Raw genomic sequence first — 21,984 nt, forward strand, 5'->3', positions numbered from 1 at the left:
GAATATATTTCAGTTTCAGTCTATCACAGTCTGTTAAAACGATACCTGGCCTACTAAAAAGTCTGCCTTTACCAAATTAAATTTTTGCAGTGAGCCACATGGATAATCAGCATATTTAAGAAAACAGGATTTCCAGTTGTAGGACTTACATCTCACATTTCCAGCTGAAGGTAGAAGCAGTGAAGGAGATTTTTTTGATTTTCCAGAGGAACCTGTCTTTTGCATATACAGGCAGAATCTATCTCTAAACGTACACTTCTATGGACTGAAGAAGAGCTGAAATTACTGGAAGCACTCTGGCTTTTACACTGAGTTTACTTCCTTTGCACTTGCACAAAGGAAACATATTGTATGAAGGTAATGTGAAGGGCAGTCACTTATCTGATTAACTAACTCATGGCTTGGCTTCGGTAGCCATGAGCACCATGTACCAGTGCAGCTAGAGATAACATAGACACACTAGATATATTCCAACATACATATTTTTTGAATGTACTGGCCTCCTTTTTTATGTCAAGCACATTCTTACTGACATCTAATCTCTCATCTTCATGACAGCTTTTTTTTTTTTTTTCCCCTCACTAGTTGCTGTAGCTTCTTATATCATTTCCTAAAGCATCACTTTTAAAACACTAGCACAGCCTAAGCCCTCTGCAGTCCCTCCCCCACAGAAGTAGATTTTCACTTGGAATTAATCCTAAATTGTGCAAGACCTGTGTATGGAGCACTGACTTCTTAAATATTAAAGCTTTGCAGATCTATAATACAAATATAAAGATCACTGTTGCCCAAAAAGGCTGGTATACTACCACATCCACCTTAGCTATAAATCTGATCTTGCTAAAAATCTCTAGCTCAAGTGAAGCACTGCTGTGAGTTTCAGCTGTTCAACCTGGATTGAAGTTTGAAGGTTGCTGATGAGTGCAACACAGTGGGGATACAGCTGCAGATCACAAGCTCAATGTCACACTTTTTAGCTATTGGCTATTTCAATCAATCTTCACCTAATCAAATTGTTTGCTCACTCCATGCAGCTCAAGCATTTTTTCCACAATCCAATGTTATGATTAGAGTGATATTGAGCAACTCGGTTGTAGCAATTCATGTTAATTGTTGTTCTGTCGACTAATCCCATGGGCAAGACTAAATCAATGTTTTCATTCTCATTGAAAGAATTTAATCAGCACTTTCCTTAGACATAGTAACAGACCACGTGTCCCTCTTTCTAGTACATCACAACACAAGGTGAAACCATAAAAGAGAATTTACAAGACCCCATTTATTTTGCACTTCAGTAGACTTGAAGTACTCACAATGACAGTTATTTCAGATTGCTTTTACCTATTACCAGATTTAAAAAAATCATAAAACAGGTTTATTACTTATAGGTGACTCCTAACTATGCAATGGAATAGCATATTTTTGACCGGCTCTGGTAAGTTTATGGAGCCATTCAGCTCTGAAATCTGGTTAACAGAAAGCATTTATTGCCCTAAGTTTGCTTCTCAGATTTAAAACTAAACAAAATGGATTTTCTTGACCTATGAACATTTTTGTTATTATTCTGAAGCATGACTCCAAATGTCACTAGCCAGTCTGGTAGTTGGCACTGAGGTGAAGAATATGATTAATCTTGTTTCATGTCTTCACATAAAGTACTGTATGTCAAAGGCAACATCTTTAACAATTTACATCAGTAGCATCTAATGAATGCACAGACACTTCCAGACAAGCAAACTTTCCAGATGATGTTGTATTAAGCTTCAAATCTCTAAGAGCTGACATGAAAATGAAGTGATTACTTATGTTCCATTCAACAGAAGACAGCTTTTCAGACAGTAATGGGAAGAATTGCTTCCTATTTGTTGATATGTCCAAAGAGATTAAATGCTTTTTATACTGATGTAGCATCTCAGCCAACCACGGCACATTATTCTGTTATCGTACTGGTCAATACAGTTCCTGTGTATAAGCAATGGCTATCAGAACTAATCAAATATAAATAAATCAGATGTTATGTTCTACTTCTCAACACTGTCATTACTGCTAAGTGACTATCACATGCTTCCATTACCAAATCCTCTCTCCATAGTTTTATAGTAAGGTTGTAAAATTCTGCCTTGGCCTTTACTTGGTCTACATGCTTTCTGCTGAGGAAGCAGTGTAAAAATAGTCAAGCAATTGTTAGATGGTTTGAGAATTTAAAAAGTGGAAGCAAAAGCATTTTTGAAGTCACCTAATAATCACTTGATTTTTCCAGTGGTAATGTGATTTCATGACTTAGTGTTTTTAGAAATTGTGTCTGGGTGAAGAAACTAAATTTAGAGACTTTCACTATAGAGCTACACCAATAAATCAGTGCTTTATTCCCATCTACAAAAAATATCCCTAGGGTGCACTGCGGGAACTAAAGATGTGTGAGTCTGCTTCCATATCTTGTAAGTTCTGAGTCTATAATTGAGAATAAGATCACTAGGTACCTGGTTAAAGGCAATCTGCTGGAAAAGAGCCATCATGACCTCTGTAAACAGCAATCTTGCCTCCCCTGATGGAGTTCTTTAACAGTGGCAATGTGCACTGGGATAAAGGAGATACAGTGGAAATAATATTCTTGGATTTTCAGAAAGCATTTGAGAAAGTTCCATATCAAAGGCTTTTGACAGTGCGTGGGGATATGGCCCTTCCATAATTCAAGAATAGGAAGCAGCTTTTCAGGATGAAATGTCAGCAGTGGGATCCCCTAGTGATCAGTGCTTCCATCAGTTTTACTCATCAATGGCCTAGAGAAAATTGTGAATGGTGAAACTGACAAGTTTGAAGCTACTAAAGTATCTTGATCAAATGCTACTTTGATGGTGAGCAGCTCCAGAATGGCATAAAAAAATTAATGAGTGGTAAAAAGGGTGACAGATGATCCCCAGTATACACAAATAGAAGATATCACATCTAGGAAAAAAAAAAAATAATCAAACCAAACCAAAAAATAAAAATAAAAATAAACTGTGCCTACACAAAACCTGGAAATTGCCATCACAACTTGAAACAGAGATCTCAGAGTCATCATCAAGAGTTCTCTGAAATCATTGGCTCAAATTGCAGCTACAGCTCCTACCAAATTAGAGCTGGGAAAAATAAAAAATAAAAAAAAATAATAAAAAAAGCCTGGAGATCAAGGCATAGACTATTATTTTACAGGTGTATGAAACTCTGGTGTGACCACATAATATGTACAGTTCTAGCCTCTACATCCCATGAAGATCAAGAGGAGGAAGTACAGAGAACAGCAACTCAAACAATTAAAGGGAAACAGCAGGTATCTTAGGAAAAAGGAATAAAACCCTAGGACTTTACAAGCTGGAAAGGAAAGGCTGAGGATGGATATGAGTGAACTTTACAGAAAAATGGACAAGATGAATGCAGTGCTGTTCATCACATCCAGAATACAGAAAATAGGAAGTACTCTTTGAAATTCACAGGAAATCAGTTTAACACCTATAAGATAAATTACTTCTCTGCACAATGGGCAGTGACTTTCTGGAGCCTTCTAGAGAATCAACAGGTTCGAAAAGGAAGTAGGGAAATTCAGGCACAATAGGATAGGCCAGGGACATACCCTCTGATATTCCTACTGCTGGAACTGTTGAGAAGACATGAGGGCAACAAATGACAGAAAGTTCTCAAACCTACCTCTCCTCCTTAAATAATGTTTGTCACTGCCATTGTCAGAAACATAACCGTAAGCCAGACAGACCGTTGAACTATCTGACTAAGTACGATGGGTTTTATGTTCTTAAGAAATTAACAATAGAACAGTAGTGAAATTTAGCTAGGAATCCATTATGTCATTCATGTAAATAGACTATTTAAAAATCACTCCCCAGGAAAATACACTGCATATATAATTAATAAGTATAACGGTTCAATTAAGGATAGAAACTAGACTTTAAAAAGCTACTCCTTCAGAAGGCATCTCCTTTTAATATAGTTTAAAGGTTCTTTACTCAGCATTCTGTAGAAAACCTAATTATCCAATAATTTAATATTATAGAGACATAAAAATGTTTGTTAGTGGACTGCCAAGAACAGGGTTGTATTGCTAAGCTGACAAGCTATGAAACAATATTCCCTTTCCTGTAGTCCCCCAGAAGAAACGTGGTCAGTGAAACCACTAGATAGGTATGATTTTTTTTTTATTCCAGCTGTTTAGAGAAGAGATGGAAGGTATTAGAAAACACCACCCACTCACCAAAATCAAATTCTTTTAGCATTTTCTTTTTTTCATAAGTAAAGCATAAATAAATATTTGATTTGTGGATTCAATCCTCTCACAAAATGACTAGACCTTTGGAAATATATAGATTAACTTAGTATTTTTCACTTCTTCTGACTAAAGAGAAAAATTCACAAAATCCTGTATCAAATGGCAAAGGGGAAGCTACCTGTCAGCAGCACATAAACCAGCATAACTCTGTTTGCAATTTCATCTTGATGTGCTAGGTTCTGGTGGCTGAGAAAGAGCAAGGAAACCCCACTGTGCTGAAAATATGAGTATTATGAATTCCAAATAAACAACAAAGTTACTCAGCAAAATTACAGTGTAATTACCACAGACAAGTTGTTTGATTATTTTAATTCAATACTGCATAGATTACACTAAACTATGCTATCTATCCATAATGACTTCTCAAAAAAAAATAATATGGTATTAAAATGTACGTCTCATCTAAATTTACAATAACCTCTTCATCCTATTTCCTCAGCACCAATGCAAAGAGCCTATATGACCACAGAAACATCTTACTTCCTCTCTTGTGTAAGTTGCGCTATGTAAAGTTTTCTGTGACTTGAAATCCTTTTAGGTAAATGTGTGCATTGCAATGTTGGTTACTGATCAGCTAGCTGAACTGCAGTAGGATTGACAGAGCAGGAGAGAAATTCTTTGTTCCTCAACTTGTTGTTTTGAAGAAGAGGACCTAACCTCAGAACAAAATCCAGCACACGGAGGAAAACGAGCACTTAATTGCAGTAACTTCAGTAGGCATGTATTTGTGTCCGACCACATGAAGAAGGACAAAATTCAGTCTACAAAAAGGAGAAGCTTGGGCTGAGGGTCTTGCAGGAAGTGTAAGTTTAACTGGACACTGTCTTCTGAAGATGCTTCACATAAAAGATGTCAATTAATCAGAGACCAGAATTTTCTTCTCCCCAGACCTCTTGCTGGGCCACAGATCAGCACAGTCACATCTCTGCTTTCCCAAGACAAAACACTAATCTGCATAACTTCCTTCGAGAGTAAACACTGTTGACAGGTGCAGAGGGGATGAAGGTGATGCAGGATACATGATGACTAAGTGCTAGTAATGAACAGGATCAAAAACTATTGGTTCAATCTTTAAAGCAATATGAAATTAAAGCTAGAAAGATTTAGCCTCACGCTGACTACATATGCCACATTTCATTATTAAATCATATTTTACTTCCAGCAGTTATATTTGCATGTTTAACACTAAACCATAGCTTTTTAAATGTATCACACAACTTGTGCCCCGTCTTGCCCACAGAGAACTGGGTCAGACACCCAGCACCAACTTCAGCACAGATGAGAAGGGGTTGAAGGGATTCCATCATGTGCTTTGGGAATGGAGGCTAATCCTTATGGGTTTTCCTGTTGACAATTTTTATCGAGGAAACAACTTCCTATGTCTAAAAATGAATAAAAAGCAACACTCTCTCAAGTGCACTCTCTCATACCTGAAGGAAAAATGAAAGATTAAAATTAAAATTAACTAAAAAGGAGTTTTAGGGCTTTCCCATGTGGTGATGATAGTGATGGTGATGGAATCCAAGAAGACGGTATTAATGACTTTATATTCATAGACTGGAAGGACCGGGGCAGGAAAGAGGAATGTAGAAGAGGAAGAGATTTCAGCAACCGCAGTAAAATTTGTAAGTAACCTCCTGTGTGTAATTTGCTATCCAGAGAGAAAGATGTTTTTCCCATCAATATGTGCTTTTCTCCAGCTTGGATATAATGAATTATGGTTACAACATGGTTAATTTTTTGCTATGCCTATATTTCAAAACATGGATGGGTTAAAATGGATTGAATAAAAGTAGGAACAAGGGAATTATAAAATTAGGTTTTAGTAAGAGGTGCACAGACTGGAACAGATATTATCAGAACAGCAATAGATTATAAATATTACAATATAAGTATTACAGACTACATACACTGAAGCTGATCTTCATTGAAGGCATGCAGTGTTGCCATCAACTGCACAGATTTGCCAACAAAAGAAAATTGTACTTATGGAGGAGCTCTATCAAACAGATTTTGCTGGATCACTAATGGATATTAATCTGTCCATCTGTAAAAGTTTCACATCATTTCTTGTCTGTAAACAAATTTTCTAAGTAACTACACCAAACCAAAAGCCAGCTAAATTACATTTAGCATGAATACTAGAAAACAATCATTGATATACAGGAAAAGTGTTTGAACTAAAATTAATTCCATCAGCTTTTCTCAGCAAAGAAATAATCCTGTATGCTACTTGTGAATTTTGAAATCTTTAATTCCACATTGATTCTGAAACTCACTTGCACCCTTCTAAACCTCAATTAACATGCAGCAGGACAGAAAGACACCAAGCCTTTCTCTCTCAGGGTTGTGTTGCAGCATTATTTTTTTTTCATACCATTGACAGCAGTAAGTAATGCTGCGGTGGCTGATCCTCCAAGCTGCAGGGGTGCACCCATCTGAGGCAGCTCTCAGTCTGAAGGCCACTGCTCATTGCGTGGTCTGCAGCCACAGAAGCAAGATGTTTGCCTCTCTTCTGACAGACAGTGATTGACTGCTGTTCACTTGCTGAACCCACACCAAGTTGTGATGGACTACACGCTGGTTTTCCTTTTAACACAACTAACGATGAGACGCTGGAGACATTCTGAATTTCTTTTCTTGTAAGCCTTCAGATCATCTAATGGAATGAGCATGGTGGTGGCCAGGAACTAAAATAGATGTAACCTACTAGCATCACTCATTCCCCTCCCACGTATCCTACACATCACTGCACCAGTGCCTGCAACAGGAGCTTTGCTGGACTCTCTGTCTGTCCAAAGCAGCAGGAGCTGTGAATCTTGCCTCAGTGGGAAGTTGATCACTGAGCATATTACATTTCCTTCTCCTTCTGGAAACTGCAGGTGGAAGCTGTGCTGAGCATGGAGATTTTATCTCATTTAGGGCTCATGCAACCATGTTTTGTTCTGTTTTCGGTTAATGTGGATTTTCATCTTTCACAACTTGGTTGAAATTTGAAGTCCAAATGAATCTCCAAAACTTGAAACAACTTTCAAACCTCCAACTTTTGCAAAGTTTGTATGATACTCACTTGTATCTAACCTTGTGTCCCGTACATTAACCATTGTAAACCTCAAAGCAGTTTCATTATGAGGGTTTGCATGGCCCTAAAAATGATTGACTCTAATTGCTCACTTCTGTGTCCACCAAGGGGGAGCAACATAGTATCAGTCTGACTCAGATCTCAAGCCACCCTCCATGACGAATCTATTTTGGAATAAATCACTTACGCATTATAAATAATAAGCTTTGAAATAAGGTATTTTTTCCTACTGGACTTGTACCTGAAACAGCTAAAATGGTCCTGTAATGTGGCTGTTGGGAACTTTGTTGAGCCTACTGCAGCCGTGAATTGTTCTTTCCATATATTTATAATCGTTGGTGCTGTTAATGAAGGTGTTTTTATATGCATTTAAGGAATTATTTTTGGTCATAATAACTTGCTTCTTCTGCTTTTATTTCCTTTTACTGTACCAGTTCCATACCTGCAAATTATTTCACTTGGGTAAAAGATGAATGTACATTATTGACCAGACCAGGGACTTAAGTAGCCTATAAAAGCTACTTTGAAAATAATGTTATGCTACAATTTTTCTTTTAAGGCTTAGAAATGATGAAACACACATTGGCGTAGACTTTGCCACACATAAAAATGCACATAAAAGTTCCTCCTACACAAGAACTGAGGATATTTTTGTAAGTATTTTTTCTTCCATACTTTTTGTGAATGTCAGTAATACAGAACATTAAAGAAAAGGGTGGGTAGTATCTCTCCCTTAGGCTGTAGAAGCAGACAGGTGGAAGGCAGGTAGGAGAAGGAACCCCAGAGCAACCTTCCTACCTCTTTACAGCGGGTAACTGGGGGTCACCAGGAGTCAAGAAATACACCTGAGCAAAGCAGATCAGCAGATTTAAGTAAGGAAATGTGGCAAGAAAGTCTCCACGACATGTTGGTTCAAGCTAAAATGAGATATCACAAAGTCAAGCTGTAGCTGCCGGAAAATGGGGTTGACGGGTTATTGACACGGCCCAAAAGCTCATACTGCACTATGTGACTCATATAGCAAGGAGATGATTAAATGGGTAAAATACACCTGTTGGGTCCTAAGGGCTTGTCTGAATATCTTACAGTGAGTTTCTCTCAGGTGTCTGAGAAAAGATTGTGTCCGCTACTGCCTAATCAAAATTAGATATTAAGAAATGAATTTTCAAAGTGGGACATTGCTGCGTAGTACAACAGCAGCAAGATGAAAATGCACCCAGAGGCATAGGGCTGAGTATTTTATTTCAATATCAAATACTGAGAGTTCAGTCTCATTTTCCCAATTGTACTGAAAGGAAGAACTACCATTCTGATCTGCTGAGCCTAATTTTGCACACCTCTGCATCTTATATGAGATGTCTGGACAAAGAGCAGCAGAAAGGCCAGCCCTTGCTTTGTTGTTTGAAGACTCAATATTAGACGTGTTAAAGGATTGATTAATATTTCTCACTAGGTCATTGAAATGCCTGGGAGAACATTTCATTTTCAACAATGCTTGCTGTCATTTCTATAACTTTTTCTGCCTCTCTGCACTTTCATACCAATATACTACACAGAAACGCCAGCCAGACCATATTCCCAGCCTCAGCAAACCTCATTAGTTTCAGCCAGAGATTCAAGAGGGTTTTTGTCCAATGCAAATACAGATATTGAGTTCCATCCAGGATAAGCTGATATAGTTAAGAATAAAAAAGCATCATCCTTACTTCTGATGCATTTAGCCTGTCTTTCAGCATGTATTTAACCTCTTAAATAATTCCTTTTTTTTTGTTCGTATAAAAAGTTCAAAATAGGACATGAAAAAATACCTAGATTGAGTTGAATTACATGGGCTAAAATCACATTTAACATGTGAAAGTTTTCCCTCTTGCAGCTTCAAAATGTATTTCTAATATGTTTCTTTTAAAAGATCTTTATGTAATCCTGGGAGAACATAAATCAAGTATTAGCATTAATTTTATATTAAATTGATACAGTTCTTTTAGGCACAGAAATTCTTCCATTCTTACATTTTTGTAAGACTAACCACACATTATTCCCTAGACTAGCAAGGACATTATATGAATGATAAGTTCTCCACCTTGCATACATTTAAAAAAGCAGATTGTTTTTTCTAAGGGTAACGTATACATACACAAACACATATAATCTTCTGATTTTTTCCATGCACCAAGTCCTGAATTTATCCAAATAATGACAGACAGGAATGAATATCCAAATTTTTGTTTGTAGTATCCTTGGCAAACGAGCTGAAAATTCTAGCCTACAAATATGAACTTTGAAGAGAAATAAGAGAAATACAATGAGTTATTGTCTTTGCCTTAAGCATGAACTAGAAAATCTACTCTCTTGATTAGGCTGATGAACATTTTCAGCTGGTGTTAAGTCTTGATTTTATGCCCAGGCTCTGACCCATGACATTCCTTTGTACCAGTTTAGGGCTTGTGGGGCCATGCAGTTCACCTGCTTAAGGAATTGATCTTATTTATTAATCATTTTTTTAAATTTCCTGGGTCAGTTTTTGCTGGGACAACAACGTAAACAAATAACATGGCAGCTCAGAAAAAGCAGCCATGAAAGGAGCAAGACAGGCAAAGAAGCAGTGAAGCAAGGCTGCTTTAAGCAGCAGCTGGGCTGGTTTATGTCAGTTTTCATGGAATTGCTACTTTGCAGTATGATGCAATAAAAAATGCAGGATAAATGATGTAGGATATTTTTGTTCCATTTCCTACTAAGAATTGAAAATCTGCTTAGAAATTTCTGGAATTAAAAAGTAATTACAAGAGCTTGCCTATTTAATGAATTGGATAAGAGAGCAACAGGAAATCTTGATTAAGTTTAAAGCCATAATGTATAGGTCATCTAGAAATCATCCCAGGTCATCTAGCCTGGGAGGACCAGGCTGCATGCAAGCGGAAGTCTTGAAGGCTTCTTTCTGTCTAGATTTGCCAGGTCTTTAGGTAATGTTTCAGTATGGAAGACACTGAAAGAAGGTACATTTTCATTTAAATAAAAAATTGTTGCTTTTATTTCCATGGAGAGGAATGCAGAAGATGATCAACTGTAACGTTAACATCATTGTACTAAAACATAAAACACAGGAAAATATTGTGAAGGTACACTACTGAGCAGGTTTTGTGACATGTTATACAAAATAAAATTCGTTTGAATTTAGTCTTCCTACATGGGCACGTTGAATACACAGAAAAGGAGGTGAAGGATCTACAGCCTAAGTCACAAATTTTTATAGTGACTAATTTAATATGTATCTAAAGAAAAACCATAAGAAAAATTGCCCTGTGTTTTAATGGCAGTAATGCTTGGCAATCAGGAAAATATATCTCTAAAAGCACAATGGTGAAATTGTGAAGTGTCCACCGTAGAGTACCATCTCCTAGATAAAAACTGAACACAAAATTACCTGTGGAACTACTCACAAATTATTGCAATTCACAATCCAGATTGCTCACGGGAGATTTTAACAGTACAGAGTCATACTACATAATGCAAACAGCCTGACATCAATGAAAGTGGCTCCCTGTTGCCTGCAAGAGAATTTTGTGATCCAGAAAGTAAAATATTCAGGCCCAGGATAATATGTCTTGGAACTAGTACTTATTTATAGAGGCACAAGACTAAGGAAAGCTGTAAAGGAGGTAATCATCATTGATAGCCTGCATTCAGCACAGAAGCAAGAAATAGGTTCAGAGAATACAAGAACAGAAGGAGATGCAGCTGTAACATGCTGAGGCCTTAAGAAATCTGGAAAGTAATGTGCAATTAATATTGTTTAGCTTTTACCTCAAGAGGATGCAGAAAGGTTCTATCTTTCTATTCTGTGGTTACTAGACATCTGCAGGCAAATTTTGTAAATACCAGACGCTCAGTAAAGGTTCTCTAACAGGCTGATAAACTCATTCCAGAACAATTGAATATTTTTGAAGCCATAGGTACTCTTGTATTCAGCATCACTTTCATTGTGCCTCCTCCTGTGCTTTGCAGCAATGAGAAAAAGCTGGTTTTAACATCACTTATGCCTGAATGGCTAAAGACAGCAATAGCTAATAGAGAAGAATGAAAATTTAATTTGAACCTCTCGAGAAACAAAACAAAAATCAAAAAATCAAAAAAAAAAAAAAAAAAAAAACAACCAACCAACCAACCAAAAAAAACCCACCACCACCACCAACAAAAAACAATCTGAGAGATCATGCTAGCACTTCGTAATCAGGACAGGTAAATAAAAGCTAAAAAGGCCCCAGAGAAGCAGAAGCACTGTTGAACTGTGAAGCACATCAGCTTGCCAGGTGATATCTTCTTGTCTTCTGAGAACTTTACTCCATGGCTAAGCACCTAGAAAACAACTCCAAACCAAATACTCTCCAGAAGGAGACACGGGGTGGTCAAGGTGGTCCAAATATAGTTCAAGATTCCAAGCTCATGGGAGATTTTACTGCTATGGCAGCACTAAGGTCCAAGCAAGCCTTTCCCTCCCACTTCAGCTGCACTAGCTGTTAGGGGAGGTTTTTGGGATTAGTCAGACAGATTTGGGGTGAGTGTACCACAGAGCTCACAGAATCTGGGTGTAATATAACCATCACCTCACATCTGAAGGGTGCTATACATGAGCCAAAACGGAAGGGAATTATTTAAGAGACTAGCTAAGAGAAATGTGGTGGATTTAAGAGAAAAATAAAAAGACAGAAAATTTAGCTGAAGCACTAGGAATAACATCAAACTACTGCAAGCTTATGAGTAACGTAACAGGTCAGTATTATAAAGCATTGGTATTTAGGATATACAATCTAGGTGTACCATTTAAAATGCATCCTAGAGCATAGGCTTGCAATAACAAGAAAGCTGACTGCATGGTATGTTTTTGTCTTTTTTCTTCTCTATCTAGGATACTTTACATATTCTGTGATGTGGATTAGCAATTCTTGAGCTTTGTGAGGTAATTCTGAGACAGCAGTCAGTCATTTACATAATTAGCGTAACAGTATTTAATTGTATGATTACTGTAAATATGTGTAATACTCTAATGGTGTAATTAGAATGTGTAATTACTACCTGTAATTACATAATTAGGTGTAATGGCTTAACTAAACTTCTCATGAAAAAAGTGGATATTTACAACACCAGCTATAGGAACTGGTATACTGCAGAATAATATTGCTGGCATAAAAAAAGGAGAGTTACCATTTTAATGCTACCTGTGCTGAAGCTAGCTCAAAAGCAGATGAGTGCTAAAAGTTTGTGAACTGTGCCAGAGAAGTAGAATATAGTTAGTTTCCTCAACAAGGATAGTTCAGAGATCTCCAGTCAATACAAACATTATTCCCATTGTTAATCGTTTGTTATTTATTTATAACTCTTCATACTCTGAGCTGAATAACGTACATATGAATATACTGAATATATACGAATATAGATGAATAAAAAGTGGTATAACTGAAGTATTTGAATGTCTGTATTTTAAAGTATTTTATAAATACTGATTTTAGTAAGATACTACTTTTACCTTAACTCTTTATAATCTTTATAAGACCTATCCGATCTTATTTTGGATTTCAGGAGTCCCAGACTTTCAGAATCGGATCTTTATAGTGAGCTCATAATCGATGTTATTCATAAAAGCACAGGCAGCTCTTCTCAGGACAGCTCCTGGATTAAGTCCACTAGTGAATTCTCTGTAAACCTGTGGTCCATCTCCCACCTGGCTGCTTTTGTCTTCCCTTCAGGTCTGTACCTTGCTTTCCTGACAGGTGTTTTATGCATGCTCTTCAATTAAAACAAGAGCCAGAGTCAAAAAACAACAAAAGCAGTTGTTTTCCTTCCACAGAATAGGTAGACAATCTGTGGTACACCTTGCCAGTGGGTATTATGGGTTTTTAGGTGAATTCAAAAGAGGTTAAACAAATATTTAGAGAAAAGCCTCTGAGGGCCTCTCTTCCAGGTACCAAATCAATTGAGCAGGCTCAGGCTTAGGCTCAGGAATTCCTCTGAACTGAAAACAGTCAGATGATGCAGACACATCAGAGGAAGTACTGTTTTTCCATGCCCTGCTCTTGCAGTTGGTATTTGCTAATAACTACTGTCGAAGACATGATACTTGGATAGATTGAACCCTTAGTGTGAGTCAGTTTTTATATTTTTCTTCTTTACACTACAGACACCTTTCCATTTTACTTTTACATAATAATTTTACCATGCAAATGTTTCCATCATATCTGATGCTTTACTTGAATGCCCGGCTGATTTGATCTTTAAATTGCCCCTATTCAGAAAAGAATAACATGACTGTTTTAAGCACTATGTATTTGTGTACTATTTAAATATTTCTACAGTATTCTGTAGTTGTTTCTGTCAAAGAAAATAGTAACTTTTTTAAAAAAAAAAAAAAAGAGATGTAAACTCATGGCAGTACTTACTCTGCTGGCAGTTTCTCCCCATAAATTCACCTGGACATTCACAGGAATAGTTGGCAACAAGATCTGTACAGATTCCACCATTCTTGCAGGGTTCAGCTTCACATTCATTTACATCTGCAGGAAGCACACAGGATAACGTCAGGATTAGCAGAGAAAAATTTTAAAAGCAATAAGCACATATTTTAAAGCACTAAATGACAAAGTATTTATACACCAACATTGTAAGACATACATTCATTCTTTTGCCCAGAAAACATGCTCAGAAAAGTATATGAATAGGGCAAGTTTTAGGAAAAAAATCAAAGCAGACTCATAAACTTAGCTAGTTTCAAATACCTACTGTGTCCCATCACACAGCAGAATTGAATTTTTTGCTCAGGGATTTGCATTGTAGCTTCTAGATGACATCAGAGCTACAAGACACAGCTTGGGCTTAAATACACAAATTCAATTAGTCCTAACAGAGTACTCATTAGTGACATTTGCAACTTCAACAAATGCAGCTACTTCTTTATCAACAGATGCCATCTGAGAATGTCTCTCTGTTCATCTTAATTCATTAAAAATCTAATTGACAAGGTTGTTTAACTGTCTAAAAAATTTCCCTTCTGTGCATACCTTAGTGAGCAAATTGAAACTAATGGCTTGATCTAGAAGCTTGAAAATTTTATGAAATTCAAGATAGAAAAGTGATTAATTTCATTTGAATTTCCTTTTTTTCAGTACTTCTTATCAAATACTGCAAGAATAGTCCTCTGTGTTTTTCAATGTGGTAAGCTTAAAATACAATACCAGGTTCTTTTTCTAAAGTGCAATATTATTTTTCAGTCATCACAGATAGACACATGAAAGATAATGATATCTCATAGTTAGAATTCTCTGTATGTTTATCTTTAATCTATAGAGACTGAAAATGTATGGATTTTATACAGTATTGTCTCAAAGAACTGCATATAATTATATACATACAGGTATATAATTAATTGGTTGCATTAAACCATGTAAACAGCAAACAAGAAAGCAATATTTAACTTCTGATGTAATTCCACTTCGCTTTTGCTTAAGTACATATTCATTTTGGATGCAGCTGATGATAAAGTGCACAGGTATATAGTACAAATATATTAAAATAGAAGATACTTAACAGAGATAAATTTGATGCATTAGCTGATGGGCCAAATGGCCTGTGAATTGAACTAATACTATCCTGTTGAATCTTTTTCTGTCTCCAAAATGCAAAATTGGTTTGGACTGGCATATACAAACTGAAGAGGATCCTATGCCACTTCCTAGGTCCAATGTGATAAGACTTATGCAGAGGAGGCAGAATTCAGCTTTTTCAACAAAGTTGCTTTTCTGGTAGTTGAATATGTAGCTTCTGTAGTTGCATTTGACATCTTATGTTTACTAGAAATCTAAGTACAAAAAAACCCTTAGTGTTTTAATACACAAGTCTTCCACAGATAATAATTTTTTGATGGCTATGGGGAAGTCTGTATCTCCAGTCTTTTCTGCAAATTTAAATGCTGAGTATCTGTCAGGTTGGAAGATTTGGTACAAATGAAACAAGTGACTCTTGCAAGTAGTCTTGTAGAATGAATTAAGCTGGGCTACTGTATGTACCAATATTAATTTTTTTAGTGCACAATACACAAATATAGGAATGTATAAGCTTTTGAGCTTCTTCACTTAGTCATTCTGCCCCCTTCCTCCTGTACCCTCCCAGCCTTGGCACTCTTTGAATATTTATTTGTTCCACATACCCAGAGTGGTACATGTGCTATTTTAGTGAGGTGCAAGTTGGTAAAATCAAAATCTGTTTTTCCTAGAATACTCCAAAGACATGTCCTTTTTTTTTATAAGGGTGATTTTATGGCAAAATTAAACTTTCTGCCTTGCTGGTTCCAGATATAAGAAATATCAGCAAGCAGATAAAGAAATACTGTAAGATTTTAAAATATTATAACATTTATTATATGTAGCAGTATAACTGATGTTCTGCACATATGCAAATTTGCACAGATTCTAGTGATTTCCTTAATGTACATTACCAAGAAATGAAGTAGATTAGATATGACCCACAAGAACAATACAAGACCACAGAACAAGAACAGTACAGAACACAGAAACAATGCATTTTAAATAAATTGATACAGTTGCCTTACAACTACTTGCTTATTTTACACAAAACCATTATTTGAATAATGGTGCATTAGATATACATGACTCTGCCCAAACTATGGTGAGAAGACACCATTTTCAAGCAATATACTTAAAACATTTTGTGAGCTATTTCATTTCATGAAGTGATGGTCTATTCATATTCTGCTGAGAAGGTATGCAAGATGAAGATTTTTCTTATATTTTTAAATATAAATTTATACACACACACAAACACACACACACGTATATATGTATAATGGAAATTGCCCAAGCAAATCTTTGCCTTACTTTTGATGAGGAAGCATCATTTTAGGATATGAAGAAAAAATCGAAGACAGATCCAAAGTATTGATGCAAATGGTTATTCCTAATCAATTTCTCATACATGAGAGACAGTCATACCTTCTTGGAAACTTTCCAGCAGGGAGGTGTCCTAGTTCTTACATGGAGTTTCATGGAAGTGTTAAATCTGAGGTTTAACATTAACTTCCATATTCTACCTCAAATGGAAAGCAACTCTAATGAAAGAGTTTTAAATAAAAGATGTTTGTCTAAGTTTTTATTCAGAAGATAGTAAAGGAACACTTTTAAAGTGCAGTAATGCAAAGTGTTGAGCTTGTGGCACACCCCCATGTTAGCTACTACTGTTTCCTGCCATTCATCATCCATACCCCTTCTCTGCATTCGTTCACCCCATTACTACAGTAGAATAGCTCATTTCATCTGTATCATGCTGTCCTGTGAAAACAGTTTACATTCTTTTTTTCTGGCCAGGCACAACATAATGGCAATATTCAGAGAAGACTCAGTTGTCTCCCACTCAATCATCTAAAGCATATGACAACCAGCAAATACCACCCATTGATCAGACAAGCTAAAAAAAAATCTAGCTCAGTCATGTTCTAGCAGCCATAGAAAGTTGTCTGTAAATGTTAAAAAAGCAGGGATGTACCTTTCAACTCGTCTGATCAAATGGCCTACGAATGCTTAGTGTGTATGAGGAGGAAAGATCACAGAAACTCAACAAATTCATGTGCTCTTGCTGTTGTCTCTTCTGCCCTTGCTCTCAGAGACGATACTGGGTTAGAAGGATGCCATGGTTTTCAGCTGGGATAGCGTAAATTTCCTTTGTAGAGGATTGTATGAAGCTGTAATTTGTATTTTTGATGAAAACAATGCTGATAACGCACCAATGTTTTTAGTTGTCGCAGAGCACTGCTCACGCAGAGCAGAAGCCTTTCCACAGTTGCTCATGCTGCCCCACCAGCGCGGAGTCTGGGGGTGCACAAGGAGCTGGGAGGAGACACAGCCAGGGCAGCCAGCCCCAACTGACCAAAGGGATGTCCCTTACCATGTGGCATCATGCTCAATAAGAGCAGTGGAAAAGAAGGAGGGGGGTGTGTGTACATTCAGAGTGATGGCATTTGTCTTCCCAAGAAACTCTTAGGCATGATGAGGCCTGCTTTCCTGGAAGTCGCTGAACACCTGCCTGCTGATGGGAAGCAGTGAATGAATTCCTTGTTTTGCTTTGCTTGCGTGTGCAGCTTTTGATTTACCTAGTAAAATGTCTTCATCTCAGCCTATGAGTTCTCACACTTTTACCTTTCCGATTTCCTCCCCCACACCCCTGGGGAGAGTGAGCAAGAGCTGTGTGGCACTTAGCTGCCACATAGTGGCACCTGGAGTACTATGTCCATCATTGGGGCCCCCAGTACAGGAGGGACATAGACATTTTGGAGGCAGTCCACTGACATACTGGAGAAAGTCTGTTGAAGAGCCATGAAGGTGATGAAGGGACTGGAACTGTCTCCTGTGTGGAAAGGCCGAGAGAGCTGGGACTATTTAGCCTAGAGAGCTTATGGGATTGGGGAGGGCGAAAGGGAATGGAATTCATCAATGTACTTGAAGAGAGGGTGCAAAAATGGAGCCAGACTCTTGTCAGTGGTGCCCAGTGCTAGGACAAGAGGCAGTGTGCACAAACTGGCGCACAGGAGGTTCCCCTGGGCACCAGGCAGCACTTTTCTTGTGCGTGTGGCTGAGCACTGGCACAGGCTGCCCCACTCTGTGGGGTCTCCCCCTTGGTGATCTCCAAATACCACCTGAAAATGGGCCTGGGGACCCTGCTCTGGGTGGCCCTGCATGGGTGGGACCAGATGAGCTCCTGAAGGCCCTTCCCACCTTGGCCATTTGGTGATTCTGTGGTAACCTTCATGTTGCTATGATCAGAAATGCAGGGGCAGACCTTCAGCTAAAAGTGGAGGCTAGTTTCATTTCTTTGAACTAGCAAAATTTCAGAGTTTTATACTAAAATTAATGATGGTTACTGATCTCTGAGCTTCTTTTTAAACACCCGTGTCTTACTAGTTGTTGTCTATAAAAATATCACATACTGCACTAATAAAAATTCATGGGGTTCTTAGCTGAATTTCTGTCTATTAAAGAGGAAGTAGAGAAGGAACAGAGCAGTGTGCTAGAAATAAAACCTGCCAAGGGAAATGACCAAAGAACAGACCTGCTCAGTTCTAAATTAAATTCTTTATATGTATTTATAAAATTTAACAAGATACTTCAGCTCCCTATTTGCCTTTTTAAGCAAAGCCCATTAACCTTCCATTTTCAGCAGGTTATTCATCATTTTAATACAGGCTAACACATTCATGGAAGAAAAATACCAAGGTCACTGTGAACTGAAAAACATTAAGTGAACATATGAACTATCTTCTACTTGGTGAAATAAAGGTAGTAATTTATCCTCTTAAAAGCTTTTCTATGTAAAAATAATATCTTCTCAAGATATTTATTTTCTTTCTAGTTTGTCATTCATACTGCAATATGTATAGAAAAATGCACAACTTTCTAGCATATTTCATATTGCCTGTGAGATGATGTAGAAAACAGATTGAACCTTAGTTATCAGATAGTTTTAAAGCAATCTTCGTATTCTATCCCTATGGAGCAATTAGCTATGATCAGTGTGGAAAGATGAAGCTTTCTATTATTATATTTGTTACTTGGATCCTACAGTGATTTTATTTCAGTAATTTGAGAACCTTCAGTCCCAACAGTTCAAACAAATATGTCATATTTGACAAATGAGGAAAGACAAGCTCATTCTACCATCGTGTTTGATAAAAGAATAGACTTTTAGCTGGAAAGATAGTAAAGTGAACCATGTTAAAGAAAAGAGCTTAAGTTCTACAGAATTATTTAATTTACTATTCATTATTTCATTTGACTGAATGTGCAGATGTAGCATACTTAATTAAAATGGTTTCTGAGAACTGCATTCGGATTTTGTTCAAATTGCTCGATGTGCCAATTATGATACTAGACTTTACACTGGCTTAAGTGTTTCTTTTTTTCTGAAATACAAATATTTCCTTTTAAACTTTGACATATTTTCTTAAGGAAATTGAAATTTTAAAGGCCAGAGTTTCTGGAATAGTTCCTCCTAAAGACTTTTACGGAAAATCTATCTGTATGTTTTCAGATACAAATTCTTCACTGACAATGCAATTGATTTACCTCCACAAGCAGGGTGTGCTTTATGTGCAAGTTAAACACACACAAAGTGAAATCGCTGTAGTTTGCTCATTAGTTTTCAGGTGAGCTTAGGTTTAAAGTCAGGCCATACTTTGAAGTTTAGTTCAGATAATCTTATGCATTATAGTAACTAAAACACAGATACCTGGCTGCTACCACAGAATTCAGTTCCTCGGGGAGTGACCTAGGAAGTCTGCTAAATGCTGAGTGAAATTGGCTCCTGGAGAGGCTTAAACACTAGCATGGGAAAAGTCAGTATTTCTAAATTGTGTCCAGGTTAGCTTAGAAAGCAAAGCAAACAAAAACCAAATCATACCAAAACAAACAAAAAAGCCCTTCCCCAAGATTTCTCTTCTGAAGTCAGACTTTGAAATTGACTGTGATGCAGGAACAAAGAAAAACTGACCATTTTTTGAAAATAGATTGTCGCTTGAATAATAGCTTGAAGACAGTTGATTAGGAAGTAAAGACTACGTTCAGGTTTCTCTATATCCTGCAGATGATTAAATTTACATTTCCTACCTTACATTTCCTACAGTCAAACCACAACTACAAAGCTATCATGTATGCTTCTATCTGAGGCACAGTCACCATCCAACCTGAACAGAATTATGTGGTCAGAAACTGGGCAAGTAGGAGACTGGTTGACTCTATTACATACTGATTTGGAGAATCACTGTGTAGCAGAGTTCTGGGTTTTTGTCCACGTTTACAGGATTATATCCTTTGTTAAAAAACAAAACAAAACAAAACAAAACAAAGCAAACTTTATTTAATAAAACATGAGTAAAACCAGATATTGTACTAGCCAACATAACTAAAAATACATATTCCTTTTTTTGGACTTTAACTGCTAAATACAACCATGTGTGCTTTCCTAAAAAAATGTCAAAGCAAATGTGCATTTTAGTCATGTGACTGTCATAATCAAATGTTTAGCTATTACTTCTGGTAATTTGAGTTCTTTTGCAAGTTACATGAAATCAACCTAACTTTTTGTGGCAAAGGGACCAATAAGCTTGATCAGTTGTTTTTGCCAGCGCAGCTTGCTTCTTGGCTGTAAATGCACACCAGTGCCTTGTTCCCATCCCCTGCTTGCTTGTTCTTTGCTTAGCCCAAAATCCTAGTTCCTGCCACCTGAGCCCTTATTTTTGATCCAGGACTACCTCGTCCAGTACAGACTTCCTGAAGTTCCCTCCTGCCAACAGAAATTCTTTCTTTACTCTTTGATTTCATACTTATTCTGGCTTCCTTATCACATGTTGTCAGCTCATCTTGGATCAAACTCATATTTTAATCAGTCTTCCAGTTGCATTAAAAAATGGCCTATCAGTGTCATGATTCAAGCTTCCACACAGGAAGCCAACTTGACCCTTGTTAGGGGGCATTCATTACGCATACCCCATTTGTGCCTCAGTAATACTGCAAATATTTTTTTCCATAGTGAAGTCAATTCAATATATAGAAAATAGAAGATCAACTGTGTATAACCTCTGTTATAACCTAGCTTCTACAAAGAACCACAACTATAAAATGATAAAGATCACGCTACAATATAAGAAGCTTAAAAGAACCAACCAACCAACCTTTTTTTTTTTTTTTTTTTTTTTCTTAATTACAAACAGAAAAATTACAAACTTCACTGGTTGAGTTCTATTCCAAAATGAAAGTGTGTTTCTAAATAACACTGTGCTCTGCAAGTTTCCAGATGTAAATACATTTGAAAATGTAGATGTAAATATATTTACATGTGGAAACTTGTAGAGAAACACAGTATGGAATAATTATCTTTTACCTGGATCTTGGTCTGAGCTTTTCGTATAGTTACTTGATGGTTCTTGACAGATTTTTTAAAAGCATTCTCCATATACATTTTTTGGTTTGTTTCCTGCATATTGGTCCTGAAAGACTTAATTACATGCATAAGTGCTATAAGACAAAAAAAAAAAAAAAAAAAAAAAAAGAAGTGGATGATCTTGCTCACAGAACTTTGTAGTATCCTGATGTTGAAACATTGGGATTCAAATTCTCAGACTTTTCATTACTACTTTCATAACAAATAATGTGAAAGTCATATTATGTAGTCTTTGTTATTATTATAGATTTGTAACAATTTCTACAAGTGCCAACTTTTTTGAGGTATTACATGAAGCTGCATAGAAATGAATAAAATACTACCATTTTTATTTGGCAAAGAATCTGATTCAAAAGATAATTTAGGATGACCATCTTAACAGACAGCTACTTCGTTAAATGATACAAATGAAAGATGACATCAGTTCACATACAGAAGAACATGTCTTGCTTAAAACTAGTAAAATATATATATATATTTGTAAAAATCTTTTTGGTTATTTTTTGGTTTAATCTTTTTTTAATCTTTTTAAATATTTTAATCGTTTTTTAATAATTAAATAATTATAATAATTATAAATAAATAATAT

The 21,984-nt window shown here is 36.6% G+C and overlaps 1 protein-coding gene across 2 annotated transcripts in view; it reads right to left on the bottom strand.

The window, feature by feature from the left end:
* Positions 1-21,984, bottom strand: part of EDIL3 (EGF like repeats and discoidin domains 3) — a 267,133-nt gene that overhangs the window by 87,536 nt on the left and 157,613 nt on the right. For both annotated transcript variants that reach the window (XM_035310845.1, XM_035310844.1), the window contains one exon: positions 13,835-13,948. In XM_035310845.1, coding sequence (XP_035166736.1) covers positions 13,835-13,948 — 114 coding nt within the window. The remainder of the gene's footprint in view (positions 1-13,834; positions 13,949-21,984) is intronic.

The sequence above is a fragment of the Oxyura jamaicensis genome, chromosome Z (assembly GCF_011077185.1).
Source record: "Oxyura jamaicensis isolate SHBP4307 breed ruddy duck chromosome Z, BPBGC_Ojam_1.0, whole genome shotgun sequence".
NCBI classification, from domain to species: domain Eukaryota; kingdom Metazoa; phylum Chordata; class Aves; order Anseriformes; family Anatidae; genus Oxyura; species Oxyura jamaicensis.